At 52.3% G+C, this 13543-nt stretch overlaps 1 protein-coding gene across 3 annotated transcripts in view; it reads left to right on the forward strand.

Annotated features, from left to right (window-relative positions):
• Positions 1-13493, forward strand: part of Samd14 (sterile alpha motif domain containing 14) — a 16632-nt gene extending 3139 nt beyond the window's left edge. Inside the window, exons 2-10 of one of the 3 annotated variants that reach the window (XM_031354461.1) lie at positions 1245-1299; positions 6573-6745; positions 7143-7431; positions 8433-8520; positions 8624-8698; positions 8783-8942; positions 10504-10623; positions 10713-10868; positions 11977-13493. In XM_031354461.1, coding sequence (XP_031210321.1) covers positions 1257-1299; positions 6573-6745; positions 7143-7431; positions 8433-8520; positions 8624-8698; positions 8783-8942; positions 10504-10623; positions 10713-10868; positions 11977-12132 — 1260 coding nt within the window. In that variant the 5' untranslated portion in view covers positions 1245-1256 and the 3' untranslated portion in view covers positions 12133-13493. The remainder of the gene's footprint in view (positions 1-1244; positions 1300-6572; positions 6746-7142; positions 7432-8432; positions 8521-8623; positions 8699-8782; positions 8943-10503; positions 10624-10712; positions 10869-11976) is intronic. The other 2 variants (XM_031354463.1, XM_031354462.1) reach the window with 2 other exon arrangements.
• The last annotated feature ends 50 nt before the right edge of the window (positions 13494-13543 follow it).

Genomic DNA, 13543 nt, shown 5'->3' on the forward strand with positions numbered 1-13543 from the left:
CCCCCCCCCCCCCGAGAGAGTACCCTTTCCTCACAAGCAGCACCAGAACTGCAGATCATGCCTTCTGGATAGAGCTGAGAGACAGGAGATGTCAGCGGTCAGCGGCTACCTCTGAGCTCTTGCATATTAATATTCACACCTGTGAAGTGGGGATACCATGATGCCAAGCCTTGCCACTCACAGAGAAATAAATGTCTGTGCAACGACAGGAGAGCTAGAGGGCACGTGGTCTGGTCCAGTGCCCTACCCTTCTCCCCGGAAGCAGAGTATTAGAAGTAACTGGAGATGATGTCAGCCGTTCAGTGTCTCCCTGCCCTGAGCCATTCCCTCTATTCTGACCCTGCATCTTCTATACCTGTTAGGAAGCCTGCTCACCATGTGGTGTGGTATTTCTGATGCATTTCCCCTGGGTCCCTTCCTTACCTGCCCGCTCTTCTTGCTTCCAACCACAAACCAAACCAAATGCCAAAACCTAAACAGTACAACTCTCTCCATCCACACTCCTTCCCAGAACGTTCTGAACACTTTTAGAGATGTTCTGCTGTAAAAACTTAATGTCTCGATCCATCTGCAAGTCAAGAACTGTGGGGACGGTGGTTCTGTCTGGAACAGTGCATGCCCCCCCCTCCCCGTCCCCCGTGATGCTGGCTTCCTGAATAGTTCAAAAACAGCAAGTGGTGAGGGCCCTGGTGACAGAGGAAGAACTGATAGATACAAAGATGGGTAGAGGCATGGACATAATAGATGTTGGATGGGTAGGGTACACAATGGGAAGGAGGGAGCGAGCGAGGGAGGAAGCAGGGAAGACATGCAGATAGATAAAAAGGCCAGTAGGTAAATGGATGCATGAAGCTGGGTTTTAAATCTGGATTTGCCATTAATTGCCTGGAGATCTGTTTCTGTGTAAAATGACTTCTAGATTGATGTTGGACACTTGATGATGATGGAGGCTTTTAGTGATTGGAGGGCCTTACGCAATGCAATGCAGGGACTGATATAGCTGGTCCCAGTTCACAGAAGCTGGCTATGCCCCGATTGGCTTTGCTATGGCTTTCCTGATTCTGTCTCCTGCCTCTGCCCCCACAGAGGAAGAGCGTTAAGGAAAGGAAAACAGTGGGTGGGCAGGAAGCTAAAAGCTATTGACTCTTTACTGCCACAGCCAACCTGAGCCATTTAACCAGGATTCTCTCTCTCTCTCTCTCTCTCTCTCTCTCTCTCTCTCTCTCCTTTTTTGTCCTTCCCAGCTCTCTTGAGTCATGGCTTCTTCAAAGCTCCGAGAACCTGTGGATGAAGTTTTTGGTAAGTTCTGAGTGATTCTGTGTCTAGTAGTACACTTAGCCATGGAGCCCCTCCTTGGAGTCTAGTGGGCATTGCGTGGGGGGGAAGGGCAGATAGGGCGCTTAGGGTTCTTCAGTACATGGTGTGCGAGTGATCTCACATGCAGTGTATCATTTAATTCTCAAAATAATGTTAGATGTACCGACAAGGGGCATAAGGCGCAGGCGCTGATGTGACCTGCTCTAAAGGTCACAGGGAGGCTAGTGATGGTAGCACAGCCATTAAAGCCATTAGCTGCTCAACCTGAGTTTGATTCCCACTCACATAAAGGTGGAAGGAGAGACTCAGCTCCACAGTTACCCTCTGACCTCCACCTGTGTGCTCTGACGTGTACACCCCTATTCACACACTTCATGCTCACACTAGCACACGAGTGCGCACACACTAATTTCTTTTTAAGGATTTATTTTATTTATTTTATGTATATGAGTACACTGTACCTGTACAGATGGCCGTGAGCCATTATGTGTGTGGCTGCTGGGAATTGAACTCAGGACCTCTGCCAGTCCCGCTCCCTCTGGCCCTGCTCTGTCCGGCCCTGCTCCCTCTGGAGTAATTCACTGTAGCTGTCTTCAGACGCACCAGAAGAGGGCGTCAGATCTCATTACGAGTGGTTGTGAGCTACCATGTGGTTGCTGGGATCCGAACTCAGGACCTTTGGAGAGCAGTCAGTGCTCTTACCTGCTGAGCCATCTCACCAGCCCCATACACACTAATTATAATAATAATTAAAAAAAATAGTATGGAAACATGAAGACTTGAGTTCAATCCCAAACACTCACATAAAAACTGGGCATAAGGTGTGTGTGGTGCACGCCTTTAATTCCTGTACTTGAGAAGCAGAGGCAGGCATATCTCTGTGAGTTTGAGGCCAGCCTGATCTACATAGAGAGTTCCAGGACAGCCAGGGCTACATAGAAAAATCCTATCCAAAAAAAAAAGATGGCTGAGCAGTGCACACCTGTAACCCTAGTGCTGGAGAGAAGGAAGGATTCCCTGGAGCTTTATGGACAACCAGTTTAGCCAAATCAGTTAGCTGTAGGTTCAGTGAGGGGCTGGTGGAGAGGGATTGAGGCCACCAACCTCTGACTTCTATGCATACAAGTATAGACACTCATGCATATGTATGCATGATTAAATATGAATGAGTAAATAAAGCACATGACAAATTAGTGGCAGAATTGGGAACCCTAGAGAGCCTGGCTCCCAGCCTTTAGTCACTGCACTAAACCTTTGTATACTCCAGTTCAGGCGCCATACATTTTCTCCAAGCCACACATAGAAGAGCCTGAGATCTCATCCTAAACACACACACACTTCCATGCCTTCAGCATCCACTGGTATCTGTGTACACACTGCCATTTTGAGAGATCACCCCACCAGGGCAGAGCTGTCTGCAGGCTGTGTGGCTGTGTTGTGGAAAAGCTGCCCCCGCCCCTGCTTGATTTGAGTGGATGATTCCTAGGTACAACTCCAAGGGGCTCCCACCCATGGGATGCCACAGAGCTCTGGCTTCTGCCTTCTCCCATTTCTGCCTTTCCCTCTTCTCTTCCCTCCTGTCATCACCACTGGTCCCCGGTCCCTACCAGTATTGTTATCTCAGTCCCTTTGGGAACACTGCTCCCCACCCCAGGCTCCTCACCAATCCTTGCTTGTTTTCCTCCTGTCTGCTGAGGTAGCTGGGCGCTGCCTGGAGTGCTTCCTCCTATGAAGACAATTAAATATTCATCTCTCCCACTGCCCAGAACCCAGAGGGAGGGGCCAGGGAAGGGAAGAAATAGAAAAGGGGTTTAAGGGACCCTGCTGAGACTGGCCCCACCTTGCCTTGTACCCCCAAGCCCGCAGGAGACCCTTTGCTCTCCCATTTTGCCATGTGAAGCAAGGACCCATCACCCTGAGGCATGACTGGATACTATCGGAGAGGAGGTCAGAGCACTGGCCCAAGGGCCAGGAGACCACGTTGACTCCCTCCACACAGCTGACCAAACCTCTCTTCTCTGAGTTCAATTCTCCACCCAGTGAATGACGGCTTAGGCTCAGTGTTCAGTTCCTTCTCTGTTCAGAAAGGTCACCGCTGATCCGTCTGCTGTCTCCAAACAAGTCTGCCTGTCTTTGACCCTAGCTAGCTCTTGCTTTTGGGCAAATTATGGCTGCCCTGGGGATCCCAAGCCCCATCTTCCAAGATTGTAGGAGGTTTCAGTGACCGGTAATTGTGAGGCACTTAGAGCGGTGTGAGCTATTACTGGCTCCTGGCCGCTTCCAGGGGCACTAGGAAGTTCTTCATCAGAATTGAATTGAGAGAGCCTCATCTGGATCAAAAGAGCAATCTTGACAGTAGCTGTCCCTTCCCAGCCCCTCACCATACCCTTGGACAGTTGCCGTGGCCTCTGAGTTTACTTCTATCTTTAATTAGGCTGCACCTTAACACCTCAAGCCCAGAGCTGTACCATACCTTCTCCTTAGAAAATCTCCTTCTGGCTCTGTATGGTGGGCATTCCAGGCCTCAGCCTGGCTACCAGATCTGAAGCAGTAGCCCTGGTCGATATTGTTTCCTTGTCCATTCAGGATAGTCCCTTATGTTCCCTTTTCTTTTTTCTTTCTTTTTTTTCCCCCTCTTTCTGTTTGTTTGGTCTCATTGCTTTGGTTGTTGGGTTTTGTTTGTTTGTGGGTGTTTTTTTTTTTTTTTTTTTTTTTTTTGGTTTTTTTTAAGACAGAGTTTCTCTGTATAGCCCTGGCTGTCCTGGAACTCACTCTGTAGACCAGGCTGGCCTTGAACTCAGAAATCCACCTGCCTCTGCCTCCCAAGTGCTGGGATTAAAGGCATGCGCCACCACTGCCCGGCTTGTTTGTGTTTTTGAGACAGGGTTTCTCTCTGTAGCCCTGGCTTTCCTGGAACTCACTCCATAGACCAGGCTGGCCTCGAACCTAGGGATCCACCTACCTCTGCTTCCTGAGTGCTGGGATTAAAGGCATGCACCACCACCGCCCGGTCCCTTTTCTTCCTTTAAAAGAGCATTCACTAGGGACCTGTTATATAGTAGTCACAGAGAGAAAACTCGATCCTTATGGAGCCGACAGTTTAATAGATTGAAAGAAGCAAAAAGCTTAAATAACAAAGACATTCAGGATGCTGTAGAGTGACACACGATATAGGAAACAACAGGAATGGTCCTGTGGAGTATATGGAGGGGAGTCATGTGTGCAAAGGCTGTGGGTGCAGGCTGGGTGCCTACGAGGAAGGCTGGGAGGAGGGAGACGTGTAAGTGGGGCACAGACAGAACCTAGAAGGCCACTGGGGGAACCCTGGCTCTGATTCTGCATGAGATGATTCTAAGCAGGGGACTGACAGCGCTGACACATTGAATCAGGATCACTCTGGCGGCTACATTGAAAATCCGCTAAGTGGGAAAGGGGAGAGGAGGCAGGAGATGGCAGAGACCTAGACCTCTCTCTTCCTTCTCTCCCTCCCTCCTCTCTGTATGTGCACATGTATTCCTATGTATGCTCACTAATAAGCAATATTTCACTGACAAAGCCTAAGAGCTTGGGCTGTGGAGTGGGCAGTTTAGAGCAGGCAATGCTCTTGTACATGGCCCAACTTCAGTTCCTAGTACCCACCATTGGGCAACTCACAACAGCCTGTAACTCTACCTCCAGGGGAGCCAACACCCTCTTCTGAACAGTGAGGCTGTCGGCATTCCAGTGTACACATACACATTGCTAAATAATAATAATAATGATAATAATAATAATAATACCCCCGGACATCCTAGAGAGAAAAGCACAATGCACCCTGTGAACCTGCTTAGGGAACAGGATTTAGGAGGGCTGAGGGGAGAAGGGCAGCTCAGACCTGTCTAACCATTGGTGTAGGAGGCAAGACGCCAATGAGGGAAGGAGGGAGTAAGGGAGGGAAGGAAAGAGAAGGGGAGAGAGAGAGAGAGAGAGAGAGAGAGAGAGAGAGAGAGAGAGAGTGTGAGTGAGTTCTGGCTGTCCTAGAACTTGCTCTGTAAAGCAGGCTGAATTTGCTGGGAGTAAAGGCATGCACCACCATGTGTGGCTCTGCTGGGTGGTGTTTGGCTGAGGCACTAGGGGGCTCTGGTTTGTGGGTTTCCTAGCCGGTGCTTCTGACATTTAATGGAGGAGTCTGGTCTGGGAATAGACAAAGTGGCCATTGAGTCGGGATGCCTTTGGGATGTCTACAGACGAGAGAGAGAGAGAGAGAGAGAGAGAGAGAGAGAGAGAGAGAGAGAGAGAGAGAGAAGCAGGCAAGACAGAGGGTGTGAAGGATGGAGTGGGGTCCCAGAGATATTAAGAGAGGAATGAACAGGAATGTCTTGACCCATCCTGAAGCCTGGGGTGATCTCAGTGCTGATGTCAGAGCCAGACCAAGAATGATGCGCCTCACTAGGCAGGCAGACAAAAAGTGAGAGCTTTCCTCACTCCCAGCAGGGTGCCTACTCTTCCTCCCAGACCTAGTAGGACCTGGCACTGGGTTGCAGAGCCCAAGACCCAAGAAACAAGCTGCAGGAGCCTGTGGGAACTTTGCTCCTGAGTCTGACACTGGTGTGTGGTCATGAATAACACCACTATCCTTGAGCGTGGCACAGCAAGACAGTGTCACCAGGAGGGACTGTTCCTAGAACCACACTCCAGACGCCAGGCTGTCACTAGTCAGTGGCTCCAGTTGTGACTTGCCTTCTTTGGTCCTAGTTGGCTCAGCTGTAAGTGGCCCAGATGTTGTAACCACCCCCACTCCAGATGCTGTGACCCTCACCCCCAACCCAGGTAGCTCTGAGGAAGATAGTGAGGTGTATAGCATTGGGCACATAGCAGATGCCTCTTCATCCCCCCTGGTCTCCACTGCTTTCCTCCCAGTACTTATTTCTACAGAGCTATTTCCTGCCACCCAGAGGTTCCATCTCTACTTCCTACTTCCTACCCATTCTAGTGCTTGCCAACTCTTACTCAAACTTTAGGATCCAAATGGGTGTGCCTCCACTCACCCCTGTTTCTGTGCATATCTGCATATAGGCCAGCCATGCCCACAGGAGGACCCGGCATGCCGTGCTGTGTGCTGGTGCTAGCAGGTGGGGTTAGGAGACCAGCCCAACTGTGGGACACCTGAATTTCAACCTACAGGCACAGTGGGTAGCACCCCCAAGCACCAGTTAAATGTCTGGGATGTTGAGTCAGGGTGGCCCATCTGAGGTGGCTCTGGTCTCCGTTTGCAGACCTGGACTTGGCTGTACCAGAGACCACCAGACTGGACAGCAGCTTACACAAAGCCAGGGCTCAGCTGCTGGCCAAGGGGCGGAGACACCGGCCTTCCCGCTCCAGGCTACGTGACAGTGCCAGCTCTGCTGAGGATGGTGAAGGCTCCGATGGGCCCGGAGGCAAGGTTGGGGTAACATATACACACCCACATCCTACTCTTGGATCATACCTACCCTCCCTCACGCTTCCAGGGAAGTGTGCCCCTGGAGATCTGACAGTCAGACAGTCATGCTCCCAAAGGTCAGTTAGCGGTTCACTTCTGTACAAGAAAAGGTGTTAGCCCATTTTACAGGTGAAGCTGAGACCAGAAGGGTTCGGGAAGCCCCATTTACTGTGGGATGCGCAAATGAAGCAGGATGACATCACTTCATGTGATCGTCCATTTCTCCAGCCCCGGGTCCGAGGAAAACCTCTCTCCAGACCCCAAGAAACAGAGCTTCCTTGGTGCTCCCGTACAGCCAACAGGGAAAACTGGCCTCCATCCCCTGGGAGTAAGGGGGGACGCTGAACCGCTGTCTTTCTTCCAGGTGACTGACGGCTGCAGTAGCCCGCTGCACCGGCTGCGCTCGCCTCTGCACTCGGGTCCAGGGTCCCCAGCCAGTGGCTCTTTCTGCCTGGAGCCCCCGGGCTTGAGGCGCAGTCTGGATGAGGACGAGCCGCCGCCCTCGCCACTCGCTCGGTACCGGCCCCTGCACAACGCCGCCTCGCATGAAGGCCTGGCCGCCACCTCCGGCTCGCCACCACGCTCTGCACCCTCCTCGGACAGCTCCCCGAGCTTCGTGCGTCGCTACCCTCGAGCAGAGCCGCACAGCGAAGGTGAGCCCGGTAGGCGAGGCGCCCCCTGCCGACCTGCATCGGAACCGCAGCTAGGTCTGGTGGTTGGGTAGCTGCTGAGGAGATGGAAGGCTGGCCGGCCATCCGGTTCCCTTCTTCATTTATAGAAGCTTACTACATGCCAGACAGACATCGCTGGACCCAAACAGAGCATACAGACAGCCCTTGGCCTCATGGGACGTGTAGCTCAGGAAAGAAACAACCAAATCACCCCATAATTAACGTATAGGTACAAGCTATGCAGGAAATACGCGCGGTGGCTAAGTGTCCTCACCTGACTGGAAATGCCTCCCTGAAGGTAACATTTGCGCCAAGATTGAAAGGCTAGTTAGAAAACGGCCAAGATAAAGTCAGTAATATGTCTAGCATGCAGGAAGCATGACAGAATACCAGATACGGTCATGTACCCTGGTTTTCCAGTACTCAGGAGGCGAAGACAGGAGAATCAGAAGTCCAAGGCCACATAGGGAGCTCCAGGACACCTTGGGTTTCATTGAGACCCTGTCTCAAAAATAACTAATTAATATTAATAGCTCTACCTTTGGCTGGGTGGTAGTAGTACACATCTTTAATCTCAGCTCTTAGGAGGCAAGAGGCAGGTGGATCTCTGAGTGTTTGAGGCCACCCTGGTCTACAGAGTGAGTTCCAGAACAGCTAAGGCAACACAGAGAAACCCTGTCTCAAAACGACGACGACGACGACAAAAACAAACGAACAAAAAAGTCCTACCTTCTCAGATGTAAAGTGCTTTTATAGTTTGTAAAAAAGCCTAGGCTCCCATTAGATACTGTAAAATTGGCGCATCTCGGCTTAAAATAAGATACACACAGACAGTGTCTTATCCCGGGTCACACAGCTAATGAAGAACCCTAGGGCCAAATGGCCTAATTCTACGTCAAGAAATGTCTACCAGCCGACACGGCAGTGGCAGGAGGCCAGCCGACCATTTCGTTAGCTGTTTCCCTCCTCTTCTTTCTCTCAAGATGACAGCCGGGATGCCAGCCCCCCTGAGCCTGCCAGCCCCACCATCGGCTTGGATAAGAAGACTCGCAGGAAATTCCTGGACCTGGGGTGAGTGGGGGCAAGTACCGCAAGTGTCCTTGGAGCTGTTGGGGTCAGAGCATCACAGTGGGCAGATATGCCCTACTTACCCCCCCCCCCCGCCTCCTTACAGGGTCACTCTCCGCCGAGCATCCACCAGCAAGAGCCGGAAGGAGAAAGGTAGCAACCGCCTGTCCATGGGCAGCAGGTGAGAGGTCCCCATGGCACCCACCCACACACAGCTCTCATTCCCTCCTGGACACCTACGCCATGTTGGATGCTTTCTCCACAGGGAGTCTGTAGAAGGCTCTGGAAGGACGGGGAGCTCCCCATTCCTGCCCTTTTCCTGGTTCACAGACAGTGGCAAGGGCTCTGCTTCCTCGGGGAGCACCACCTCTCCAACCTGTTCCCCCAAACACGAGGGCTTCAGCCCCAAGAAGTCAGCTTCCCAGGTAAGCCCAGGTCTTTATTCCTTCGTTGTCCCTTTCCTTCTTCTCGTCCATCCTTCCCTCCCTTCTTTCTTTTTCCCTGCCGACGCAGTCTCACTCTGTAGCCCAGGCTGGCCTGCAATAACACATCCTTTTGCCTTAGCCTTCTTAGTGCTGGGACTACAAGAATGTGCCATCCTTCCCAGTATACCTCCAGGACATTCTTGCCCCACCCTGGCTTCTAGGCTCATACTAGGACATACTTCATCATGGCTTAGACTGGGACTCAGGTCTTTCTGGGACCCACAGTGCCCCTCCACAGAGCCACCTAGTGACTCATGACTTGCATCTATCTACTCTCTGGCTTCATTCAGTCATGCCTCATGCATTCATACCCATTTTTATTTCATGTGTTTATATTGTTTCCTATACTCAGCACTCCTGTGGGAACACTGAGCCACCCCCCACCTCCTCCCACCGCTCATTCAGTCTGAGAAGCCTTGCTTCTTACTGTTCTGCCTGAGTCAGGTCTGGACTGTGCCATCAAGAGCTGGACATGTGCATGGTGGGAAGTCTTGGAGATACAGAGAGGAGCGGGACCCCTACCTAGTCCTCTGAAAGCTTCAGACCCTAGGAAATAAGAACCATCAACACAACCAATGCTAGAGCCCCCTTAGTTCACAGAGACCTCTGTCCACTACAAGGCCCACTATTGTGTGTGGCTTTAACTGTGACTCAGGCAAGGCAGTTGTCATTATCTGCATTGTACCGATGAGCAAATGAGGTGTGGGCAAAAGGGACTCGCCTACAGATGTGCACAGCTGTGTATGGTGCTAGGGCTTAGGAGAGTCAGAAATCTTGGGGTTCAGAGGAGAGGCCCTTCCAATGTGCAGCTTTATTCTTTAACCACCCGACATTCTTCCTCAGTCCCTCCCTTTGTGCCGGTCCTAGGGGATACCATGCTGAGTGAGAAACAGCCCAAGTCCTCACAGAGATCCAAGGTCATTGTGGGGTACACACCAGCCAGGATGCAAGAGGCCTAGGAGAAGATTTTTTTTTTTTTTTTGGTTTTTGGTTTTTCAAGACAGGGTTTCTCTGTGTAGCCCTGGCTGTCCTGGAACTCACTCTATAGACCAGGCTGGCCTCGAACTCAGAAATCCATCTGTCTCTGCCTTCCAAGTGTGAGGATTAAAGGCATGTGCCACCACTGCCGGGCAGAAGGATTCTTTTTTAAAGATTTATTATGTAAACAGTGTTCTGCCTGTGTGTATGCCTGCAGCCAGAAGAGGGCACCAGATCTCATTATAGATAGTTACAAGCCACCATATGGTTGCTGGGAATTGAACTCAGGACCTCTGGAAGAGCAGCCAGTGCTCTTAACCTGTGAGCCATCCATCCCTCCAGCCCAGGAGAAGGATTTTTATATAACAGAGACACAAGACCCAGCCTGGGGGAGGGATCCTGGTAGGTCCTGGAGCATTGAACAGCGGCTGGTGCCTAGTGTAGTATTTCATCCCCACCTGGTCAGGTGATGGGCTGGGGGGGAGATGAACTTACTCCTCGGCACACATCCCTTTCTGTGTAGGAATCTACCCTGAGCGATGACTCCACACCCCCCAGCAGCAGCCCCAAGATCCCCGGTGGTCCTCGACAGGAGACCAAATGCTCCTATCCCTACCACACGCTGTCCCAGTCTTCAGATGAAGTGAGTGAGGCTGGCCTTTGTGCCTGCTGGGGGCGGGGGGAACCCAGCCACAGGCTGGGCTCCCTTTACTCTCTCCATCTCTACCACAGTTCCTGGATGAGTCCCTCCCTGCCGTACAACACTGGACCAGCCAGCAGGTGGGCCAGTGGCTGCACAGTCTCAACCTGGAGCAATATGTTGCTGAGTTTGCTGCCCGGCAGGTAGACGGGCCTCAGCTCCTGCAGCTGGACGGAAGCAAACTGAAGGTGGGTCAGAGTGCAGAGGTGATGATCAGCCAGACTGAGATAGCCTTCAAGGATAGGGACCGCCCTTTGTCTCGACGTTTTTTTTTTTTTAAAGATTTATTTGTTATTGTAAGTACACTGTAGCTGTCTTCAGATACACCAGAAGAGGGCATCATATATCATTACAGATGGTTGTGAGCCACCATGTGGTTGCTGGGATTTGAACTCGGGACCTTCGGAAGAGCAGTCAGTGCTCTTAACCCCTGAGCCATCTCTCCAGCGCCTTGTCTCGACTTTTGACCCTCACTTACCTCCTGGACTGAACTGGGATCCCTTCTCCCTGTCTAGCCTCTGACCTGGTGTCTGACTTCTATCCAAGGCACTCCTTTTGCAGTGTAGTACATCGCTTCAGTCTGACTTGAAACTCAAACCCAGCACATCCACCTGACCTGACCTAGCTCCAGCCCGGGTCTTCAGACTGACCTTGACCTTTGGACTACCATCCAGTGTTAGGCCTCTTTCTTGGCCAGCTCCATCCCATGTTCATTATCAGATCTTGGTTACCGCCAGGTTCTGGTGTGCTAAGTGGTCAGTGTGGAGAGTTGGCCTCCAACATCTGCAGGTTCCTGGGACTGAAGGAGTCCATAGGAACTTTTATTTTTTTGGTTTTTCGAGACAGGGTTTCTCTGTACAGCCCTGGCTGTCCTGGAACTCACTCTGTAGACCAGGCTGGCCTTGAACTCAGAAATCTGCCTGCCTCTGCCTCCCAAGTACTGGGATTAAAGGCATGCACCACCACTGCACAGCCCAGCCCATAGGAACTCTTGAAGTGGGGAAGGCACTTTACCGATTAACCGCTTGACTTTAAACAAGTCACTCTCCACTCTGAGGACCTCAGAGATTGAGCAGGGTCATGCTGAGGCTGAAGTCCTAGGTTGAGGATCTGGAGCCAAGGATAGGGTCGCACATGGCCTTGTGTTAGGAGTTGTCATCTCTGATCCCTTGCATGCCATTCCTCCTACCTTGGGGCCCAATCCCTAGGCAAAAGCCATATACTTCAGAGCAGACTCTAGCAGGTCTGCAGGGCAGTGTTCTGGGCCTCTTTCCTTCATTCTGGATTTCTTCCCAGAGCCTGGGGCTTAGCAATTCGCATGACCGGGCGCTAGTGAAGCGGAAGTTGAAGGAGCTGGCAGCGGCTGCTGAGAAGGAACGGAAGGCGCAGGAGAAGACCGCAAGGCAGCGGGAGAAGCTGCGGCGCCGCGAGCATGAAGCCAAAAAGAGCTAGGGATGGCGGGGCTGGCACCCCGGCACACTTGCAGCCACCTACATGGGTCTCACCAGGGAGGCAGGGTCTAGGCACCAGGCTCTTGGAGCACATGGCCCCCTCTCACCCTGTTTGGACTGAGTCCTCTGGAGGGAGAGCCCAGGGGGAGGACCCAGTAATAAACCCAATTTCGAGGACTTGTTTGGCGCAGACTTCCAGGGGGAAGCAGGTAGCAGATGAAGAGGGGAGAGAGGCCAGGAGTGCAGCAAATGTGGAGCCCAGAGGAACCTGGTTCAGGCTGAACCTCTGCCCTCTGACTCGAGTGGTACTGAGCAGGAAGTGGTACTAGCAGGAGAGGCCCTACCATGGCCAGCATTCCTAGGCTTAGAGAGTAGCCTGGGCAACCCGAATGGAGACAGGAGACACCTGTGTCTCCTCAGCTCTTGAAGGTGGTTGTGTGGTGGGAAAACAGTTCTCCCCAGAGAGGCCAATGGGCGCTGCCAGTAGCACTCAGGGTGGATTCCCAGACACCTCCTCAGAGGAGAGATGAGTGAGCAGGGCAGGGTAAGCTGGCCTCTGTAAGGACCGCAGAGGAGGAGAAGAGAACTAGCTCTATTTCTTTCCCCTTCCCCACCCTTCAGGTTCTAGCGCACTGGTCCACTCCTCTCCTATTGAGTCGGGAGTGGGTCTTTGACCCACTCGCAGAACTAGAATCCACTTCTTCAGAGAGTACTTGAGCCTTCTCTGAGGGCAGGAAAAAATCAAGAGCTGTTGGGGGATCCAGGACATTCCCCCACTAGTGTCTAGATGGTGAAGATGTGGGCTGCATGCTGCTGGATGGAAAGGGTCCGTCAGCTCCCAGGTGCCCTGGGTGTGTCAAGGCCTCAGTGGCCTAAGAGTGGACGGACAAACACTGCTGGCTTAGGTTTGCTAGGTTACAGAGAGGGGGCTGGGGCCAGCCCTGGGTGGGACTGGCACATGTCCTCTGTAGGATATGTTCAGAGCTAGAGGGTCCAGGTGCCATGCTGGCTCAGCTTCTTGGGTGCTGGTCAGTTACCACTGGGCCCAGGTTTCTGATGGGAAACCCCCACCCCTGCCAGTTTCCTAGAGGGGGTGAACAGGACCTGCATGACTGACTCCCTCTCCCCTGCCTGGGAAAGTGGCTGAAGGCCAGGGTCCTGTGCTTGGGCTCAGTCACCTTCACTGGGAGTAGGGGCCTCAGGGGGAAACTAAGGTATAGGGGCACTGGCACCTCCTAGACTGGGGGTGGGGAGGGTGGAGGCCCTACTGTCCCCGAAGCCGTGAGGAGCCAAGTGTGCCCACCTGCATGTGAAGGGGAAGATGGTTATCAACTCCTTTCAATAAATACTTACCACACACCAGTGATCTCTCTGCCTGTGGACAAGGGACTAGGCTATACCTTGAGTGCCAC

The sequence above is a fragment of the Mastomys coucha genome, unplaced genomic scaffold (assembly GCF_008632895.1).
Source record: "Mastomys coucha isolate ucsf_1 unplaced genomic scaffold, UCSF_Mcou_1 pScaffold5, whole genome shotgun sequence".
NCBI lineage: Eukaryota > Metazoa > Chordata > Mammalia > Rodentia > Muridae > Mastomys > Mastomys coucha.